This window comes from Aptenodytes patagonicus, chromosome 6 (assembly GCF_965638725.1).
Source record: "Aptenodytes patagonicus chromosome 6, bAptPat1.pri.cur, whole genome shotgun sequence".
NCBI lineage: Eukaryota > Metazoa > Chordata > Aves > Sphenisciformes > Spheniscidae > Aptenodytes > Aptenodytes patagonicus.
This window is the reverse complement of record NC_134954.1, coordinates 31,436,794-31,454,669: the sequence shown is the minus strand read 5'-3', so window position 1 is coordinate 31,454,669 and position 17,876 is coordinate 31,436,794. Positions and strand designations below refer to the sequence as shown.

The 17,876-nt window shown below is 38.9% G+C and overlaps 1 protein-coding gene across 7 annotated transcripts in view; it reads left to right on the top strand.

Moving 5' to 3' along the window:
* The window catches only part of DIP2A (disco interacting protein 2 homolog A), a 124,401-nt gene that overhangs the window by 44,763 nt on the left and 61,762 nt on the right, over positions 1–17,876 (top strand). For all 7 annotated transcript variants that reach the window (XM_076341960.1, XM_076341959.1, XM_076341957.1 and 4 more), the window contains exons 3-4: positions 5,054–5,173; positions 13,813–13,932. In XM_076341960.1, the coding sequence (XP_076198075.1) occupies positions 5,054–5,173; positions 13,813–13,932 (240 nt within the window). The remainder of the gene's footprint in view (positions 1–5,053; positions 5,174–13,812; positions 13,933–17,876) is intronic.

The following is a 17,876-nucleotide window of genomic DNA, read 5'->3' as shown; positions in this document are numbered from 1 at the left end:
GGTTATATCCATCATCCTTGGTAGCTTGCTTTCTTCTTTTCTAATTAATGTGCTTAAATAGACATTGTCTCTGCTGGCTCAGCTAATATAACCAAATTTATGTAAGTGATGTGGCGAGCATCACCTTGAAAGTTGATAGCCAAGCGAGGAGTGTTTTAACAGGGATCTTCCAAGGTATAGGAATTGAATTGTCCCATTGCTCTCTGCTGGAGCTGGGTGCTGCACAGCCAGCCATCTTCCCCTGATTGCTGTGCTTCACCTGCCGTTCCCTGCTCCTAGTGTTGACTTTGGTGAGTGTCTGCCACGGGGGCTTTTCATATCTGGCTTCTGCTTCTTTTACTGCCTGCTTTGATTAGAACCATGCTGCATGGCACTTAGGCAATTTATATTAATTTGGGCTGTGACTGACAGGCAGGGTCAACTTACGTTAGGAGAGCTGGGCTGCTTGTGAGGCATCTCCTGAACTACTGCATAGAATGGACTATTACTTTGAGAAATAAAAGTTCCAGCTAATGACACGTAGCTGTTCTGCTTACCAGTCTTGTCATAATGTCTAAATAAGCATGTCTCTTGCCATTGGTATTTTCATTGAGGCAGTTTAGTTTCCTGGCTACTGTTTGGATTTAACAAGTGTCTTGTATTTTTTGCTGCTGTTGTATGCTTCCTTTAATGGAAAGTAATAATGCCCTTAAAATTGTTTCATTTTCTCCAAGTGGAAACTTATGAGCTGAAGTTTGCTTCCTGGAGTAGAGGAGAATGTTATAGAACAGTGGAAGATTGTCAAACATAATGCATGTATATGATGCCTATTGCTATTTTTTTTTTTTTAACTCATGATTTTCTAATATCTTATTCTGGGTAATAAGTTACATTGGGTAGACCCTTATTCAGCTTCGCTGACCCGGAAGGTGTGAATGCTTAGATCATTTCAGATCTTGAAGACAAAAATGTGTGCATGAGGTGATACGTCCTGGGATGTGGTATGACAACAAAGAATGATAAAATTGAACTGTGACCTGAGTAATGACTGGATGTTTAATAACTGAGGTGAGGCTTCTCAGACCAAAAAGTAAAGAGAAGTCCTCAGTCCTCAGATATCAGTCTCTTGAGGAATAATTTCCATTTAGTCTCCTGCCTTAAGTTTTCTATGGAAAGATTTAGAACTCAGCGTATGTGTTTCATGTAAAACTTTAGCATCTCAGGTAATTTTTGTGAGAAGAGTTAGCTTTTTTTCCTTTACAGTTCAGTGGGAAATAACTGTATCTAAAATTCTACTTAAAGAAATCTGGAATTAATATGATTGTTATTGTGGAGCTGTACTTAAGGTAGGTATGCATTAGCACAGCTATGCAGATTTGCTTGAGAAGACTCTGAGGAGTACGAGGTATCCTAGTGATGGTGAAATCAAGGGGTTACATGCAGGTACTTTATGTGAAGGTGCTACACAATTATGCACCTCTTCTGCCATGATGTATGAAGCGGTACTAATGGGGAAGGAGAGGCTATTTCCAGCACACCTGGCCCTGCCCCTCCTCCTTGCATACATTAATAAATGGCTGAAAAACCTGCCAGGAAAGACCTTACCTATTCTTATAGACTACCTGTTTCTAACTAGGAAACTCCTGAAGCTCCCTCTCCTTTAGGGCAGGCAAAGGGAACTAAGAAATACTGCAGTCCTTGGCAAAAACCTCCCTTGTTTTGGTAGGGGCCCTATGCGAGTGTGGGTGGTAAACAGACCACAACAGAGAAACATGAACAGAAGTTCTGTAGGGCTTGAATCCATGGAGAGGGAGTGGAAACCAGAGGCAGGGTTGGGGGAGATGGGCTGAAGAGCTTGGGGGTGGAGGGGCAGTAAGGGAAGGAGCGTGCTGCAGGCTGGATGGCTGGCCGTGGTCTTTGGGCAGAGCAGGGTGTCGGGTGCGGAGGAGACAGCAGAGAAGGACTAGAGCAGGGCTGGATGGACCAAAAGGTTGGCCTAGAGCCAGACCGGGAGTTTCCCACACTTGTTTTATTTTCTGCCTTGTCATACCCCTTTTCCTTTTTTTTTTTTAGTGCTTTGAACCTGGTTGTCGTCTTTTGTTCCTTTCTTATTTCTAGATCCAGTTCAACAGCTGTAGAAAGGTTTAATAGCGTACGAAGAGCCTGAAGTTTTCTCTTCAGCCTCCTGCTTAATATGATAGGTTGTCTTCTGCAGACTGTGGATGTTTGGAGGCATGATACATAACTGGGTAGCAATGCAAGTAAAACTGAGATGAGGGAGTTGTTGCCATGCTCTTTTAACTCCTTTGGTTTTACTTTTCAATTTACCGTTAAAACTTGGAAGAGAATACTTTTGAAAGGTTCAGCTAGTAAACTGGTACAACTTACATAAATTAACCTAGTTTAGAACTGAAATTACTTTGAATTTCTATTTTGGGAGATGAATTTCAAGATCAGTCTTTTTGCAAAGGTAATTAGATTTGACTGTCTAATAGATGTTTCGAATAAGAGTTTGCCTGGACATTGGTGAAAGTCTTTAAAAACCATTGATTTTGACGTTAAGACATCACATCTTACGCAGATGAGATGAAAGAGGCAATAGGGCAACTGCTCTGCATGTGGGTTGCCCAGGAGAGTCCTCTAGCAGTAAATTTTGTGCTTTTGCTAAGTATGTTTTTTAAATTTTTATCTCTGCCTATCTAATGCCAGGTGTGTTTAGCTAGGCATCCTCCCCAGCAATGCTAGCAGAGAGTCTTCATTGTGCTGTCAACTGTTCAGTGCTTTTATAGTAAAATAATTTTTGCTTGTATAAATGAAAACTGCTAGAAATGTCAGTGTTAGTCTTGATTCTCCAGTGTTAGTGGATGGAAAAATACAGTTATAATTCAAACATTAACTTTAATTGCATTTTGTAGAAATGAATTGTTCAGTTAATTGGAACAAGCAGCCTCTTTAAAATGACTTTTCATTCTTGCTAGCTTTGGGTAAGTTAAAAATGGACAAAATACAGTGATAGTGAATCAAGTGTCTATCTAACAAAAATAAAGTGTATTTTTGTTACAAAACAAACAAAAAAAACCATTACAAAAATGTTTTTTTTTTCTTCAGTGTGAATGGGGGGAGTTAGCCTAATTATCCAGCTGCTTTTGCTGAAGGCTAAGGTAGTGATTTGCATAGTACCAGAATAAATTAACAAGTTCACCAAGCTTGTGGAACAGGATTTTTCTGGCACATAATTGTGTGGCCTAAGAGTTAAATGCAATATCTTACTGTTTTTACCAAAAAGTGATGTTTTTCAGACTCATCCTTAGTATTTTTTCACTATGATGTGAAACCTTCTTCTTTGAGAAAGCAAAAAGGGATATTTAACCTGATGAAACACAGTTGTGGTTTCCAACAGTGCCACTGTTTTTGTGCCTCATCCTAATTTAAAGGGAGCTCTTGAGGTTCACTGATACATATTTCATCACAATACAGCTGCCCTAACTCTGACCCACAAAAGTCTGTTCTCTAAGTGTTGGAGGAGGAGAGCGTTCTGGTTTTGGAGTTGGTAAGCTTTTAAGCTTTATGCACTCTTATGCTTATTTGGGGTCCCTTCTCCTCCCCGCTCCCTCTGCCCCCAGTACTGGTGTGGCCAAATAACAATGCTCAAGTTGCACATGGCTTGGAGGCATCCCACATGCACCTTGTCATCTGTTGATTGATTATTCCAATTAGCTCATTTTTCATCATATTTTCCCTGTACGTTCAAGGGCTAAACCCTTGTGCCAGATGCAGCAAGTGTCATTGATCACAAGTTATGCTGACCAGCTTTGCCCAGCACATGGGGTCACAGAGTGGGAAAGGGGCTTGGTTGTGGTCTTATGAGTTCTGATTCCAAGGCTCTGTAGTTAACTTGCTTACATATCAGCTGCAGGAGTTCAAAATAGGGATTCATGGGAAAAACAGAACAGGACAAGCAGCTAAGCTGGGAGTCTCCATAAAATAGATTGCCTGTTTATGAAATTTTCAGACAACAGCATATCTACATTAGGAAGGCCAACGTGCCAAACATCAGGTCAATTTTGTGTGATCTTGTCACAGGGGACCTTGGGTGAAGAAGGCAACAAAAGAGCAGGAGACTATTTTTTTTGTGCCATTTTTTTCCTCCAAAAGAGGGTTGTTAGTCGTAAGTGGAAGAAGAGATTAATGCTCTACTCATAATTCCTTACTCTTATCTTTTCTAGTCCTACAGTTCAGCGCCCAGATTTCCAAACCTGTCTCTCTCCCTGGGCACGAGGTGCAGAGGAAACAATTAGAGAGCGGTTCAGTTCCTCTTATTTTTGTTACCCTTTAAGGGGATGGGAAGATCTGTAATCCTTTAATGAGTATATAAAGTACCCAGCCAACCTACGTTAGAGCAGTAGTTTTTAGCTGAAGCTGGCAGAGTAATTCCGCCCTTAATGTCTGCAAAGTTTCAATAAAAACTTTTTATTTTAATAAAAACTCTGCAGAGTTTTTGTAAAAGTGAGTTTTCTGAGTATTGCTCTGTTAAATAGGAATAGATTAAACAGATATGCACATTCCTAAATTTTACTCAAATTAGCTGTCTTGTGTTTAGACTCAAAAGAAATTTGACAGAATGCTTCAAGCTTTATTTAAAGGTGGAGCAGTATCATCTTGTCTCTTCAAGATCTCCAAGTCCAATGTGTAATTGTAACCATCTTTGCAGCATTTCTCTTGATGTCTAGCAGTAAGCTGGGAGAAGATTGGTTCCCTCTCCTCCCTCCGCATGGATCTGGCATACAGAACACCTAATGACAAATGATTGTAAACTCCTGCAAGAGGCAAAGGAGTTTTTCTGTTACTCAGAAGTGTTTCTTATCTTCTGTGTGGAATGCTTATCAGATCAAGATAGGTTTTAGTTTAAATAATTTAAAATGCAGTTGCAAGTTGAGATTTTTTTAAAGGTATAGACTTAGGGCTCCGGTTGAACTTGTAAGTAGGTGTCAAGGGTGGTAAAAGAATGTAGACATGGGAAGCAGATGTTTTATTTGTGAACCTGAATTTGTACTGAAATAAAACTGTGTTTCAGGTGTGGATCCATCCCTGCAAGCAGAGAACAGAGCCCCAGGTTCTTCACAAGCTACTGCTGCTGTATCTAAACAGCAGAAATCCCGTTCTACCAACTCGAGGGATGAGCGCTTCCGATCTGGTAAGAAAAAGAAATGTAGCTAAAACATCAGGTGTCTTAAGAGGAAAAGTGTACCAGTAAAGTAGTACCTACACCTACAGAAAAAATTGGACATGCTTTGGAAGAAGGGAAGAGCTAATGAATATTTTTCAAGTAGTTTTTTGTATTTCTATATATGAGTGGTTTTGTTCGAATCCAGAATGGAGGAAATGCTAGGAGTGAAAGAAACTGTAGACGTGCCTTCTGATGTTTTTCTTACTGTGAATTTTATACCATGCTTAATTTTCTCTTGTTTGCTGATTGGGTTTCTGGTCTGTAGAACAGTTATTTAAACATTTAGAAGACTACAGCATGTGGGTTGTGGGGGTTTTTTTTGCTTGCTTGCTTGGGCTGTTTTGTTAAAGGAAGGTTATAGGATTATCATATTTACTGTGGCTTACTTTTTCAAATATTTCCTGGTTTAAAGCAAGTGCACAAAAAAGGGAAATGTCACAATGGGTATTCTGCTTAATTTTAAATGGACACCACTGTGACAAACCTGTTTTGGAAACTTCTGTGAAAATATCAATATCCTCATCACATCCTGTTTCCATTGTTACTTTTCAGGTGGTTGAAGTACACTGTTTCCCTGTGAAATTCCTTGTCACAATAGTGAGAAAAGGCAGGTGTTTGGAAGCTTTTCTCTCCTAAATACCTTTGGACTTCTAACTGGAAATTCTTTTGTTTGTTTTCCAGGGTAATTTATATGTCTTGGGTTTGGGGATGAGAAGTGCAAGTAATGACATGCACTGCACATCCTTAATATGTTGTTGGTCTTGCATCACCTTGCTTTGCAGCTGCTTGGGCATAGTGGTTATTGCATCGTATTTGCATTGCTGACATTTAGAACCTTGTTCCAGAAATGGAGCTGATATGCCTGTATGGGTTCCTTATGAACAATTGAAGGATGAATGAGACTTCTTAAATATTCTGAGGATATATATGGACTCCTGAGAAAGGTGCACGTATTCAGCTACACAAAGAAGAAACTTCTGAATGTCAAGGAAGATTACATAGTATCAAAATTAACTAAATGATGTGTTTAAGAGTATGTACAAATTGGTAATTTAAATTTATTTTTGCATTTCAAATGTATCATCAATATACTTCTACTGTTGAATATCTACCGGAAAAAAACCACAGATTTAGTGGTTGAATTACAGCCATGATTTCCAAATGTAGATTCCAAATAAATTACAAGCAGAGTAATGAATCTGATAGAAATTAATTCATTTAAAGTAGCACGTGATGTCGTTAAACTAACAGAAATAAAATCTGCAAAAAGAGCACATCTACAACAGGGAATACTTGGGAACCATTAGCTGAGAGAGCTAGGAGGGTCTAGAGCAATATGCTGTATACACGGACAATTTTCCTGTCTTAGATCCTTAAATGTCCTATTTAATTTGCACCAAGGATACTTAAGCAAACAAAGAAAACAAGAAGCAAGGAAACAACCCTGCCATATTACTGGTATTGTTTGGGGGAAGTTTGGTATAGGGCTCATTAGTCTTACAGTGCAAGACATGCAGAAGTGGGTGGATATTAACAAGTTCAGCTAGCATACTTGCTTATGAATAGATGTGGCTTTCAAATGTTAGTCTGACTATCAGTGCTGATTGTCAGTGCTTCCTCTTTTCCTAGAGTTAATATTTCTATGGCCTTGTTATTTTAAAATTCTTTACATCGACTTTCAGTGATTCTGAAGTACTGCTCACTGTCTCATCAGTGTAGAGCTTAGCTGATATTTTTACATCTCGATGTGAGTATTTCTGAATGACCCTAAGTGTTCAGGCAGTCCAGCCAGTGGACAGTTATTCAAGATGAAGCCTGATGTGTAAGGGTTTTAGGTTATTTCTTGTACTTATCAGGGGCCGGTGCCAAAACCCTAGTAGTACTTCATGTGGACTGCCATGTCCTTCTGTGGTTTCCCATCACTGCTCCGCTAACTCATGTTTCATTAAAAATTCTTGCCTAGAACGTGTTTCACTTTGAGATTTAAGGACTTGGGGAAAAAGTTCTTAGTTGTTAACATATGTAATTGGATTTCTTTTTCCCATTAGTGATATAGGACAAGGCTTAGTGTATCAAAACCAAATAGTTAGGTGGTATCAAAACCACATAGTGATGGTTTTGCTTGACTTGATTTAGGTTCAACTTAGGTCTATGCAATGTAATGTAGATACAGCTTTCAGAAGCCAATATCTTTTCCCCTTTTTGCTGTCTAATTTTTAGAAAAAAAATTTTCACGTTTGTTGCATTAGTGGGTTCTCTTCTTCATCTCAATGTAGAGATAGACTGAAAGAAAAAATGCAAGGTGTTTGTTGCATGTGTTTTTACTTTTTTAAAGTATTACTACTCTGATTCTAATAGATGTTGAATCATCTAGTTCATTCGAGTCTGAAAATGCTTCACATCAGTGTTGGTGCTCTTTTTCATGGCTACTCATGCTGTGAGATTTATGGATACGTAGAGCATGAAAAGAGATGTTGACAAGACGTCTCAGAAAACGCCAATTACTGTGAAGTAGCTTCATTTTGTTCCTCCCAATACTTTGGCATAAAAAGAGTCACAATTTTGATTCACAAAGCAGTCCCAATTTATCTGAGAAATTCTAGCTATGCTAAAAGCATTTTCTACCTAAAGAAAAGATGTCCTCCACACCAGCTTGAAATGTTGTTACCTTTTTAAATTTCCCTATATGTTGATGTATGTTACCCATTGTGAAGGATAAACAGCTTTAGGCTATAATTTTGGGTACTATTGCTTCTTCTATCGATTGCATGCCTTATTTATTCTTTAGACTTTCGGGGGAAGTGGGGTGTGTATTGTTTCTTCTTTTTTTATTTCCTTCCAGCCTTTATTTCTTGTTTTCCTTTCTTTGTATCTCATTGGTTCTGCTATGTTCTTCTCAAGAGTAGCTGATGAGGGTGGAATGCAACTTTTCATAGAACAGAATCTCTTTCTGGAGAAATTATAGTTATTTTAGAACCACCAACATAAATTACTTAAAATAAGCACGAAAAACAATTTTGCCTTTTTATGCAATAAATTTGCCATTTCCTAGCTGTAAGCACACTTTTTTTATAGTTTCCCAGACTAGTTGTCCATTTAAATTAACTACAATTTTTGTCTTCAAGCAGTAAATATTACCAAAAAATTTCCAACAGTGAATACCATCAATAAATACTGTAGGCTACTAAATTACCTAAGAGTTCCCGGAACAGCAGTTAACATTACAGCGCTTTAACTAGGTTTTCGTTCTGTTAAATGGTGACAGCGTGATAGAGAAAGTGAGAAATGCATAGACTTTTCAAGCATTCGTCAGTGATAAGCGCTAAGACCCTCATATCCACAATCCAGAGGACGCTTGGTGATGGGTGTATTGCTATTGCTGCTGGCTTTTCTTTCAGGGAGGGTGTGTGGTTTCTGGTGAAGGTACTGTGCCTTCTCCTGTATTCAGTCCCACTGCTGCCTGGTTTTGGGTGAGAACACAAATGAGTTAGCTGATAAGCCTTTAGGGTGTCTGAAAAAGCTTTCCCAGCACCTACACTTTCTCTTTCCACTCTTGCACTTTTTTCTGGTTACTGTTCTTCAGCCTGTTGGATATACAGCTGTAATATAAAGCCTGTTTTCCCAGCTTGCCTGGAACAGGATACAGAGATGCATTTGGGGAGCTGCTCCAGATGAGGAACAAGCCTGCTCAGCATGCAGGCATGATACCTGTACAGCAGCGTACAATATACAGCAGCTCTCTCCCTTTCCTTTTTTCCTTTTTCTTTCCCCTTTCCCTGTCCTTTTTTCCTTGTCCTTTCCTTTCATAGAGCTTGATCTTGCACTGATCCTCAGTGCTCTACCAGCCTTCCTGGAATCATACTAGCGTTTTAAAAATTATTTTTCTTTTTTTTTTTTTTCTGGCAATCCTTGTCACAGGGATGCAATCATATGGGGCACTAGTTTGCAGCAGCCATTTGTAGAGGCAGACAGTACTGGTTGCTTTAGCTGCTGGTATTTGGAGATCTGTGAGCAGAAGGGAAACTAGTCAACCTATGAATGCCGTTTTTTCTTCAAACAAGTGTAGAAATTCTTCATCCTGTGCCTAAGTCAGGAACAAGAATCAGCGGCTGATAAACAAGCAGAAGCTACAAACAGGAAAGAAAAATACTATTCTAATAGCTGGAGGTTTTAGGGTGTAAGAGGTTAGGTGATTTATAGTCCACAAACTATTTCTTAGTTTTCCTCCCCTATCCTTTTTTAAGGACATGTAGAAGGAAAGAAAATGAGAATAGGTACGTAAAATGGAAGAGATTATGTGGTTTACTACAACAGAGGAAGGACAAAATGTTTTGAATCAATAATAAATTGTTGATGGTTGTTTGCAGCTTAATAAAGTGCAGAAACATAGAACTATTTTTTCAAGATTTTTTTCTTCTGCTTTTGGATGGCAGCATATGGGGGTTTTTTTCTCACTTTGGTATGCATAATCTTCATGATAATAAGATGCTGCGCTGGGTGTTCATCTCTTTCAGTGTTTACTGTTGAACATTTGTGTTCCCTGTTCTCAGAAATATGATGTAGTACAGATGACATTTGATCTGATTTTAATGACTATTTAATCCACTGAAGAAAACTGGAGTCCCACAGTTCTTACATGTTAAATCAGTTTCACAGTAAATTTTTAAGATTTTAGTAATAGACAATGGTAGAGAACTTCTTTTTGCAATTCCAATATCCAATTAAACTTTATAGTAATTTATGAATTTTTGTACCCTAAATGTTCTGCTTCTTTAAAATTATTTCATTCCTTTTACTTTTTTTAGTGAAGTCTCTTTCATCCTGTACATAATGTAGAAAAGCTCTTAAAAGAAACATGGAATAGGAACAAAGGGTTCCAGGGAAGTGAAAACGATTACTTAATTTATTTGGCTGAGAGAGGATGGTCCTACTCAGTTGTTATCCAAGGACAAGATATTAAAAGAAAAAATTCAAGCTGGAAATAGATCTTAATGAAAACAGAAGGAACTGAGGAGTTAAATCAGCACTATAAAAATAAAACATGAAACAGAATAAAAATTTATCCTGACTGTCTTCTGGTTGCATTTTTATAATTTAATCTAGTATTTTCTAGGTTCTGGGGTGGGAGTAGGAGGGCTGGAGGAGGGGGTGGTGCTGATTTTGCCGTCTGGAAATGAAGTAAAAAGTAGTTCCCATGTTTGCTGCCACAAATCTGTGTGATGTTATGACCTGTCTCACTCTACTTTGTTAAAATGCCTCAACACACCCTTGCCTCAAGCTAGTCCTTTCCATTCCCTAAATACACAACTAGCTAAGAACGCTTTCATTTTTTTAATCTGCAAAGTTATTTAATGACTTAATAAATTTATATAGACTGTAAATATTGTGTGTTATTTTTGTCTTTTGAAAGACCTTTTCTGGAGAAAAGCCATTTGTTATGTTCACCTTCTTCCTACCAGATGTTAATGTAACAAAAATGTCTTCTAAATTATATATAGATATATGCATGGTTGAAGTGAATGCATCTAATAGTTACCATCTTTTTTTAAAAACATGCAGCTTGGTTTTGACTGAAAGTTCTGCTATGGAAATGTGTCCTGCAGAATTGGCATTTTGCCCCTAACTTTTAAGGCTGCAAAAATAACCTTTAATTTAAGTCATATTCTCAAGTCTATGGATAGCAGTAATGTCTTTGGTGCATCTAAGTAACACAACAAAACTAGAAGTGTGTTGAGTTCTGCTTAAACTTTCTGGAGTTTTGTGAAATTAAGAGGTTTGCTTCTGGGTATCCATGAGAATAAACTTAAATGGTGGACATTTGCAAGGCAGGGGGAAAAGTCCAAAACTAAAGATCAGGAGAAACCAAGACTTGACAAAAAGCAGTAGCCCAGATGTGGGGAAGGGAGGCAGGGAGACATAGGGAGAGGGTAATGACTTTTTAATTCATAAAACATCTATTAACAACTCCTTGGTGTGAAGGACTGCAGCAAAAATCTAACATGGTGCCTAGTATAAAAAAAAAATCTTGTCTCAAAAGATAGAAGTTTAAGTGATTTTTTTTCTTTTTAAATATTTTTTTCCCCTCCTAACAGGATTGTCCTTGAACCTCACAGGTTAGTTGCACAAAATGTTCTTATTTGAGACAAGCATCTACCTAGTAAATTCCTAAGTCTTGTAAGAACACACAGGTGGGATAGTATATTTGCATATATATATTTTAAATACAGCACTGAACAGATTATCTGGGGGGAGCTGCAGACTTGAAAGGTGACATTGTTACTGCAAAGAACGAGATGGTGTCTGGGACCATAGGCACAGGGCTTATTTTGATTTTCCTGATCTATTTGGCCAGGCTGAAGGAAACTGTTTCTCATTTGGACCTGTGACTAAGAAAAGCAGCTTCCTGAATTTTGGTTGAGAGTGGATTGTTTTTTTCTGGCATTTCTCTTAAAGGCGCTGTGCTCTTCCAGTACTGGGGTTTTAACTTGCTTCTCTCATGGTGTCTCTTTGATCTCATGTGTTGCAGTAAATTGTGCTGTGTAGTCAGGGACCAAAAGTTAGATACCTGAAGTACGTGGTGTGAATATGCTTTGGAGTAGGGGGGATTTTTACGTGTGGAAATTGGAACAGTTTTCATCTAACATAGGAAAAGATGTCAGATTAAGCTATGGTGATTTTTGTCTGATTTACTTAAGAATAGAAGTTCTGAAAGAAAGTCATCTGCTAGTATCTGTTGTTAGAGTTGGTTAGAAATATATTGCATGAAGCCTCCTCTGGTGAGGTCATATTTCTGAGTTTATGGGCAGCATTTGTAATTTGTTTTTGAAATGGAGAATTGAATAGTTGTCTCCCAAGTGTCAAGTGTTTATCCGCTACATTGGGACACAGCTGCCTTTGGAAAGTGTTCATGCCAAGGCTTCCTACAGCTTCACATCGATGTGCTGTGCTTTGCTGTTTCACAGCCTTTCATTCTCTGGGATGCTCAAAAATCTCTTCTGATTTTCGTTAAGATGTATACTGATTAGCTTTCCCCCGAGCTATCTCTTGCTTTGTCAAAGTTAACTGGAATTGATCAGCATATTTAAAATAAATTAGGAAAAACCTCATGCTGAGCATGACCAAAGCAGGTTCAGGACCAGTACCAGAAATGGTACCTGTTTTGTTTTGGGGTTTTTTTTTGTTTTTTTGTTTTGTTTTTTTTTTTAAAGGCACCATAAAATATGGAGCTTTACTTGTAGTCATCATCAAGGTTAATCCGTATAGGTATGGGGCAGAGAAATTACTTTTCTTTTAATATGTAAGTTCTGTACGTGTGTACATGTATGTCATGTCTGAGTTTCATACCTACAGGTTTTTCAACCTGTTATGCATTTGCAGCTTTAGATGGATGCTTAATGAAAGAATACATCTTTTTTTTTTTTTCTTTTTTCCAAATTGAACAGTTTCATTCTGTAATTCTTGTATAGCAGCTTCCATGTAAAAGAAATGTAGTAAGACAAAAGCATAATCATAATACTTGCTTTTGGGCCCTTTGTAGCTATGTGTAAGTGTATACATGTTGTACTTGTTTTTCATGAGTTTGAATCTTAGTTCATAAGTCAAAGTATATTTTTGGTCTGCCTCATTTCTCCTTGACATCTGTTCACTTTTCATGAATTTTCTTTGTACATAAGTTTTAGCTTTTGACACCATTGATATATATATGTCAAAGAGAAAAATCTGCTGAAGGCAATTTAGAATTACTTGAATACATTAAATTTTATCTGCAGTGTGGTCTTGATTGAACACTAAATTCCTCTTTAATCTCAGTTTTGGCTTAAAAATAAGAAAAGTTAAAATATACCCCATGAGTATATTAGGGTAATTTTTGCTTTCCGGAAAGTGAAAACACTTTTGTGTCTCTTCCCTAATTCTCTTCTTTCTGTTTTTTATTACTTGCATTCTTTTGTGAGAGCTTCAAGTATACTTTTTTCACTACTTTTCCCATTGTGGATTTTGAAGGATGAAGAGTCCAATGCTGTTGCCAATTTACAGTATCTGCGTTGAAATTTCCCCCAAATAATGAAAATAAATCGTAGCTCAGAACTAGTGTGCTAGGTATTCTGTAACTTCAGTATTGATTTTCAGGGTGTTCTTCCTAAATGATACTCGCAAATCCTTTTCAAGCTGATTTCATGAGGAAACTATGTCAACTTGACCCTGTCTATATCCTCCCTTAATTTTTGAAACCATTGCTTCTGAGCTGAATTTGAGTGGGAGGCAGGTGTATTTATTCATTCCTACTAAACACTGTTGAAGGAGAAGCAATTGATAGAGTTGTCACAGCTTCAGAATTTAAAAACGTGTTACTGTCATTTAGTAATGACAGTAACCTGTCATTGGACCTTTCTGCTCTCCAAGAAGTGCTGCTTCCTCTGAAGCTGAGAACCTGCTCCTTTCTGCAAGCTAAGCAATTGGGCTAAGCAGGACTAAAGCCATAAGGGCCATCGTGTGTGATTCAGCCTTTGGATTTGAGCTGTAAAAGATGGCATTGATGCTTTCTATGTTTTTAGAAAGAAATAATGATTAAACTTAATCTCTTAACCTTTTTTTTGTTTTCTGTGTAGATGTCCACACTGAAGCAGTACAAGCAGCACTTGCAAAATACAAAGAGAGAAAAATGCCCATGCCTTCAAAAAGACGGTCTGTTCTTGTGCATTCTTCAGTAGAAACGTACACACCTCCAGGTATCTATTGAGTTAACATATGTAAATCTTGCCAGGTGAACATGATAGCAATATATAAAGAGCAAATGCTTTGTTCTGCTAAGTTGTAAGTATGTTGCAATAAACTACTTCTGTATTCATGGCTGTATTTCCTGATAATCAGATGTTGGTTGGATTTGTTCTTTGATGTCTTTCCTTAAGATTTTTAGTGTCTCATCTAGAGATACTGTAGCTGCTAAAGGTACACTTGAAAGCAATAATAGAGTGAGCAGTTTGCCCTTTATGCATTAAGTATGTTCTCTTATGTAATGTCTCGCTTGGAAGGAGATCATCTTGGCAAGCATGTCAGAGCTGTAAATACCTTATGTCATGTTGCATAAGATTCTTTTTTTAAGAGTTGAAGAAAATGCCAGAGCCTTAAGTTGCTGCATTAAATTGCAGAACACTCATCAGATGGTTTGAACTGTGAGCAATTTAAAACATTCAGAAAATCATACGCTATAGTTGTTCAGTATGTTTAGGTCAGAACATTTTCTTTAATTTTTTTTTTTTGGGGGGGGGGGGGGGGGGAGTAATCTTCCTGTTGTCTCACAATGAATTCTCTAGAGGTTAAGAAAATCTTTCTCCAGATAACACCTTGTGCTAGCAAACCAAGTGTTTCAGGGCCAGTGTCTTGTATACAAAGAAGAGGAATTTCCCTAAGCTCTTGAGTTTTTGAATGATATGCTCTTGTCTTTTCTAATGTGGGCCGGGAGTAGAGGCACACTGACCTCTAGTGCCCTTCTCCATCAATTCTATTTCTTATCCCCGTTCTGTAAAAGAGCAGGTCTGCTGTGCTGCTGTCTTGCTTCCTGGGCTCTATTTCTTCTTTCTATTCTTCCCATTTATAGGAAATTCCACTTTTCTTTGCTAGTCACATACTTTTGTATACCGTTTTTGTGGGTTCTCTGATTATTTCATTAGTTAATAAATAATAAGCTTCTTCTGTAGTCTTATATATGGTATTTCTTCACCCTTATGTTTTTGCCTATAAGATCTGTTAAGGTATCATGCGTTTTGATTAGCTTATTCTTCTAGTACTCGTATACTCGGAAGCCCATGAGGGCAGCTGTTGCAGCAGGGTGGTTATCATGCTCTTGAGTTTTCTTGCATACATGTTGTTTTTGCATGTGAAAGTTGTCGTGAATTGCATAAAATTATGGAGAAAATTAATGTATAGCTATCATCTGTATACTGAGGCTTCGGGAGAGAGGCCCTGAGGTTTCTTTTTATAGCTCTTAAAGCAATATTCCTTCTCACTCTCCAAAATAAACTCTGATAGAACAGTCAGCGGTGGCATTTTATATAACTCTGTCCTTTTCTTTCATTCCCCTAGTGTGACAAATCACTATGTGCTTGGCGTGAGGTATATCACGACAAGAAAAGAACATGCCGCTGTTCTGCCTAAGATTTGGTGTATGAAAGATAGATGGCATCCAGAAGCTCTGCTGAGAGCGGAGGACAGCTAGGCTTTCCTGTCTTCCTTAGCATTTAAAACTAGAAGGAATCTCCTTGCAGTTTTTTTGAGAGAATCAAAATATCATTCTCTTTTGAATACCTTTGGGACAGATTTGAAGCAGTGTCCCTGCGGTTACTGCTGTGCCCACTCTGCCTGAGGTCAGGGCTCTGCGTGCTGCTCTGAAGGAGCAAAGTCTTGGGAGGGTTGAGAGACTCTATAAAGAAAAACATTGAGATGCTGTGAGTAAACTGTTAGGTTATGTGGTAAAAGCTGGTCTGCACACCTTCGCAGGAGCACAGAGTGGCAGGGTGGGGGAGCCCAAATAATACCCTACCCCAGCTGCTCCCAAGCCTGTCCCAGCAGCCATCAGCCTGTCACAGACCCATCTCTACAAGCCCAGAGGAGCACAGGGAACAACAGCAGGCAGGAACCCAAGTTAAGGACTCGGGAGAAGGGTCACCCTGTCCAGGCCCCTCCCAGGGCTGTCCTTGGAGAGCCTCAGCCCTCCCATTCAAGCATGAAACCCATCAAGACTAATCAACACTAGAGCACCTTCTGGACTGAGGGGGGATGTCACGGAGGGGTATGGGACACATTATGGGATGCAGGGCAAAATTATTTTGGGACTGCATGAGACTTGTTATGGGACATTTAGGTGAGGAACCACAGATGGGGAAAGGGGTAGATTTAGGTGACTTGGGGAGGAACAAGTGTGGGGAAAACAGCAGGGTAAGGGGATAAAAAGGGCTGGTATGTATAAATGGTACACTTGCCTGGCCATGCCCTGCACCTGACCCTGCAGTCTGTCCTCTCCTCCTGTTATACTCCATTTCTAACACCTCTCCTGGGTGAGGGACTCTATATTCTGTGTGCGTGGAGTGGCTGAGTCAGTCAGTCTGTATAAACAAATGGAATGGGACTGTAGCCTTGGGCTCATATGTCCAGATGCCAGCAACTGGGGAGACTGGGATCCAGGGACAGCTACTCGGCAGACCGAGTGTCCGAGCCCAGCTGCTGGAGGGATCCACATTGTATATGTGTGTGCATGTATGACCTCCATCCTGCTCAGTCAGAGAGGGGAGCAGGTTGAGGCCATGGGATGTGCCTGTGTTTGCGTGAGTGTTTTTGTGTGTTTGTGCTTCTGGAGAGTGTCGTCTTCTAAGATGTCTGCCCAAGTGGTTAGCAGAGAAGGCAAGTATACTCATGCTGGGCTTTAGCAGGATACAGAAGCATTCTAACTAATATGTTCTGAAAGAAGAGTTAAGTGTCTCTGGGATCTGTCGTGCTGTTTCTAAGAGAAGGTGACTTGTTATGAGATACCTTTATCTCTGTAAGAGAATGGGCCACTGGATGAATTCTGTATCGTAGGAGATCAGGCCATTCTAAAGTATTCTGAGGACTTGCTTCAGCTATATCAATTCACAAAAATAATTGTCGTCGTATGGGCCTGCCTTTATTTGCAAAGTTAGCTCAGCAGGAAAGATCTGAAATTGCAAAGAACCTGAGTAGCACTGAAGCATCTAGTTTTGTTGTCTTGAGCCATTAAAGCACTGCCTTAAAATCCTTGTATTGGCAGAAGTTAATGGAATTAAAGCCAGGCTTTCTTAATAACTAAAATTTTGTTACAAACAGTTACCATCAGTCACCAGGAAGGAAGCATTGGATTCTAGTCACAATGTTAAGTTCAAAACCAAGTCCTGACCAGCAGTAATGGAACTGCTTTCATCAGTCATCCTTCCAGAAATTTTAATGTACTTTTGTTTTCGTCCCATCAAGTCTCTTATCCTTCCCATACGGATTTCATGTGATCAGAAGCTGTAGTCTTGATGCAAGTTTGGTCCAAAGAGTGGTGATTTCTGTGGCTATCTTGGGTCAGCTCCCAGCCAGGAAGAGCTGCAAGCCAAGTACATAGCATTCTGCTCACAGCACACGGAGAACCACTATTAACTCCTGCGACTGCCACAGAGCTAGTTACTGATGTTACCTTGCTACTTTTCTGTTGTAATTGTTTTGATATTAGAATGTTTTTACTATGGATCCTTTGTTTTTATACACAGTTAATATTTTACATTCAAAGTGGGTTTTTTCCTCCTCTGCTTATGTAAGACATCTGAAAGCTTAGAAATTTTAGAGAGACTTCATTAAACTTGTATCTGGATAAGGAGATACTACCAGAGTTTGTATTCTTTGAGAAACCTGTTTTTTCTGTAGTTTTATTTCTTTCTGAAGTGATAGTAATCACAAATGGGGGGGGGGGGGGGGTGTCAAAACCTGACTGTTTATAATCCTGTCTTGTTCCATATTCCTGGAATTGTTTATTTTTGCTTTCTGCCTAAAAGAACTGGAAGGTTGCAAGCACTAAGGGGCAGGTTTGGCTCCTCTCCAGGAGCAGATGGAGTCAGCAGCCAAAAACTACAACTGTGGCAGTAGACCAGGAATATCATACAAGGCACGGACCCAGGAATGG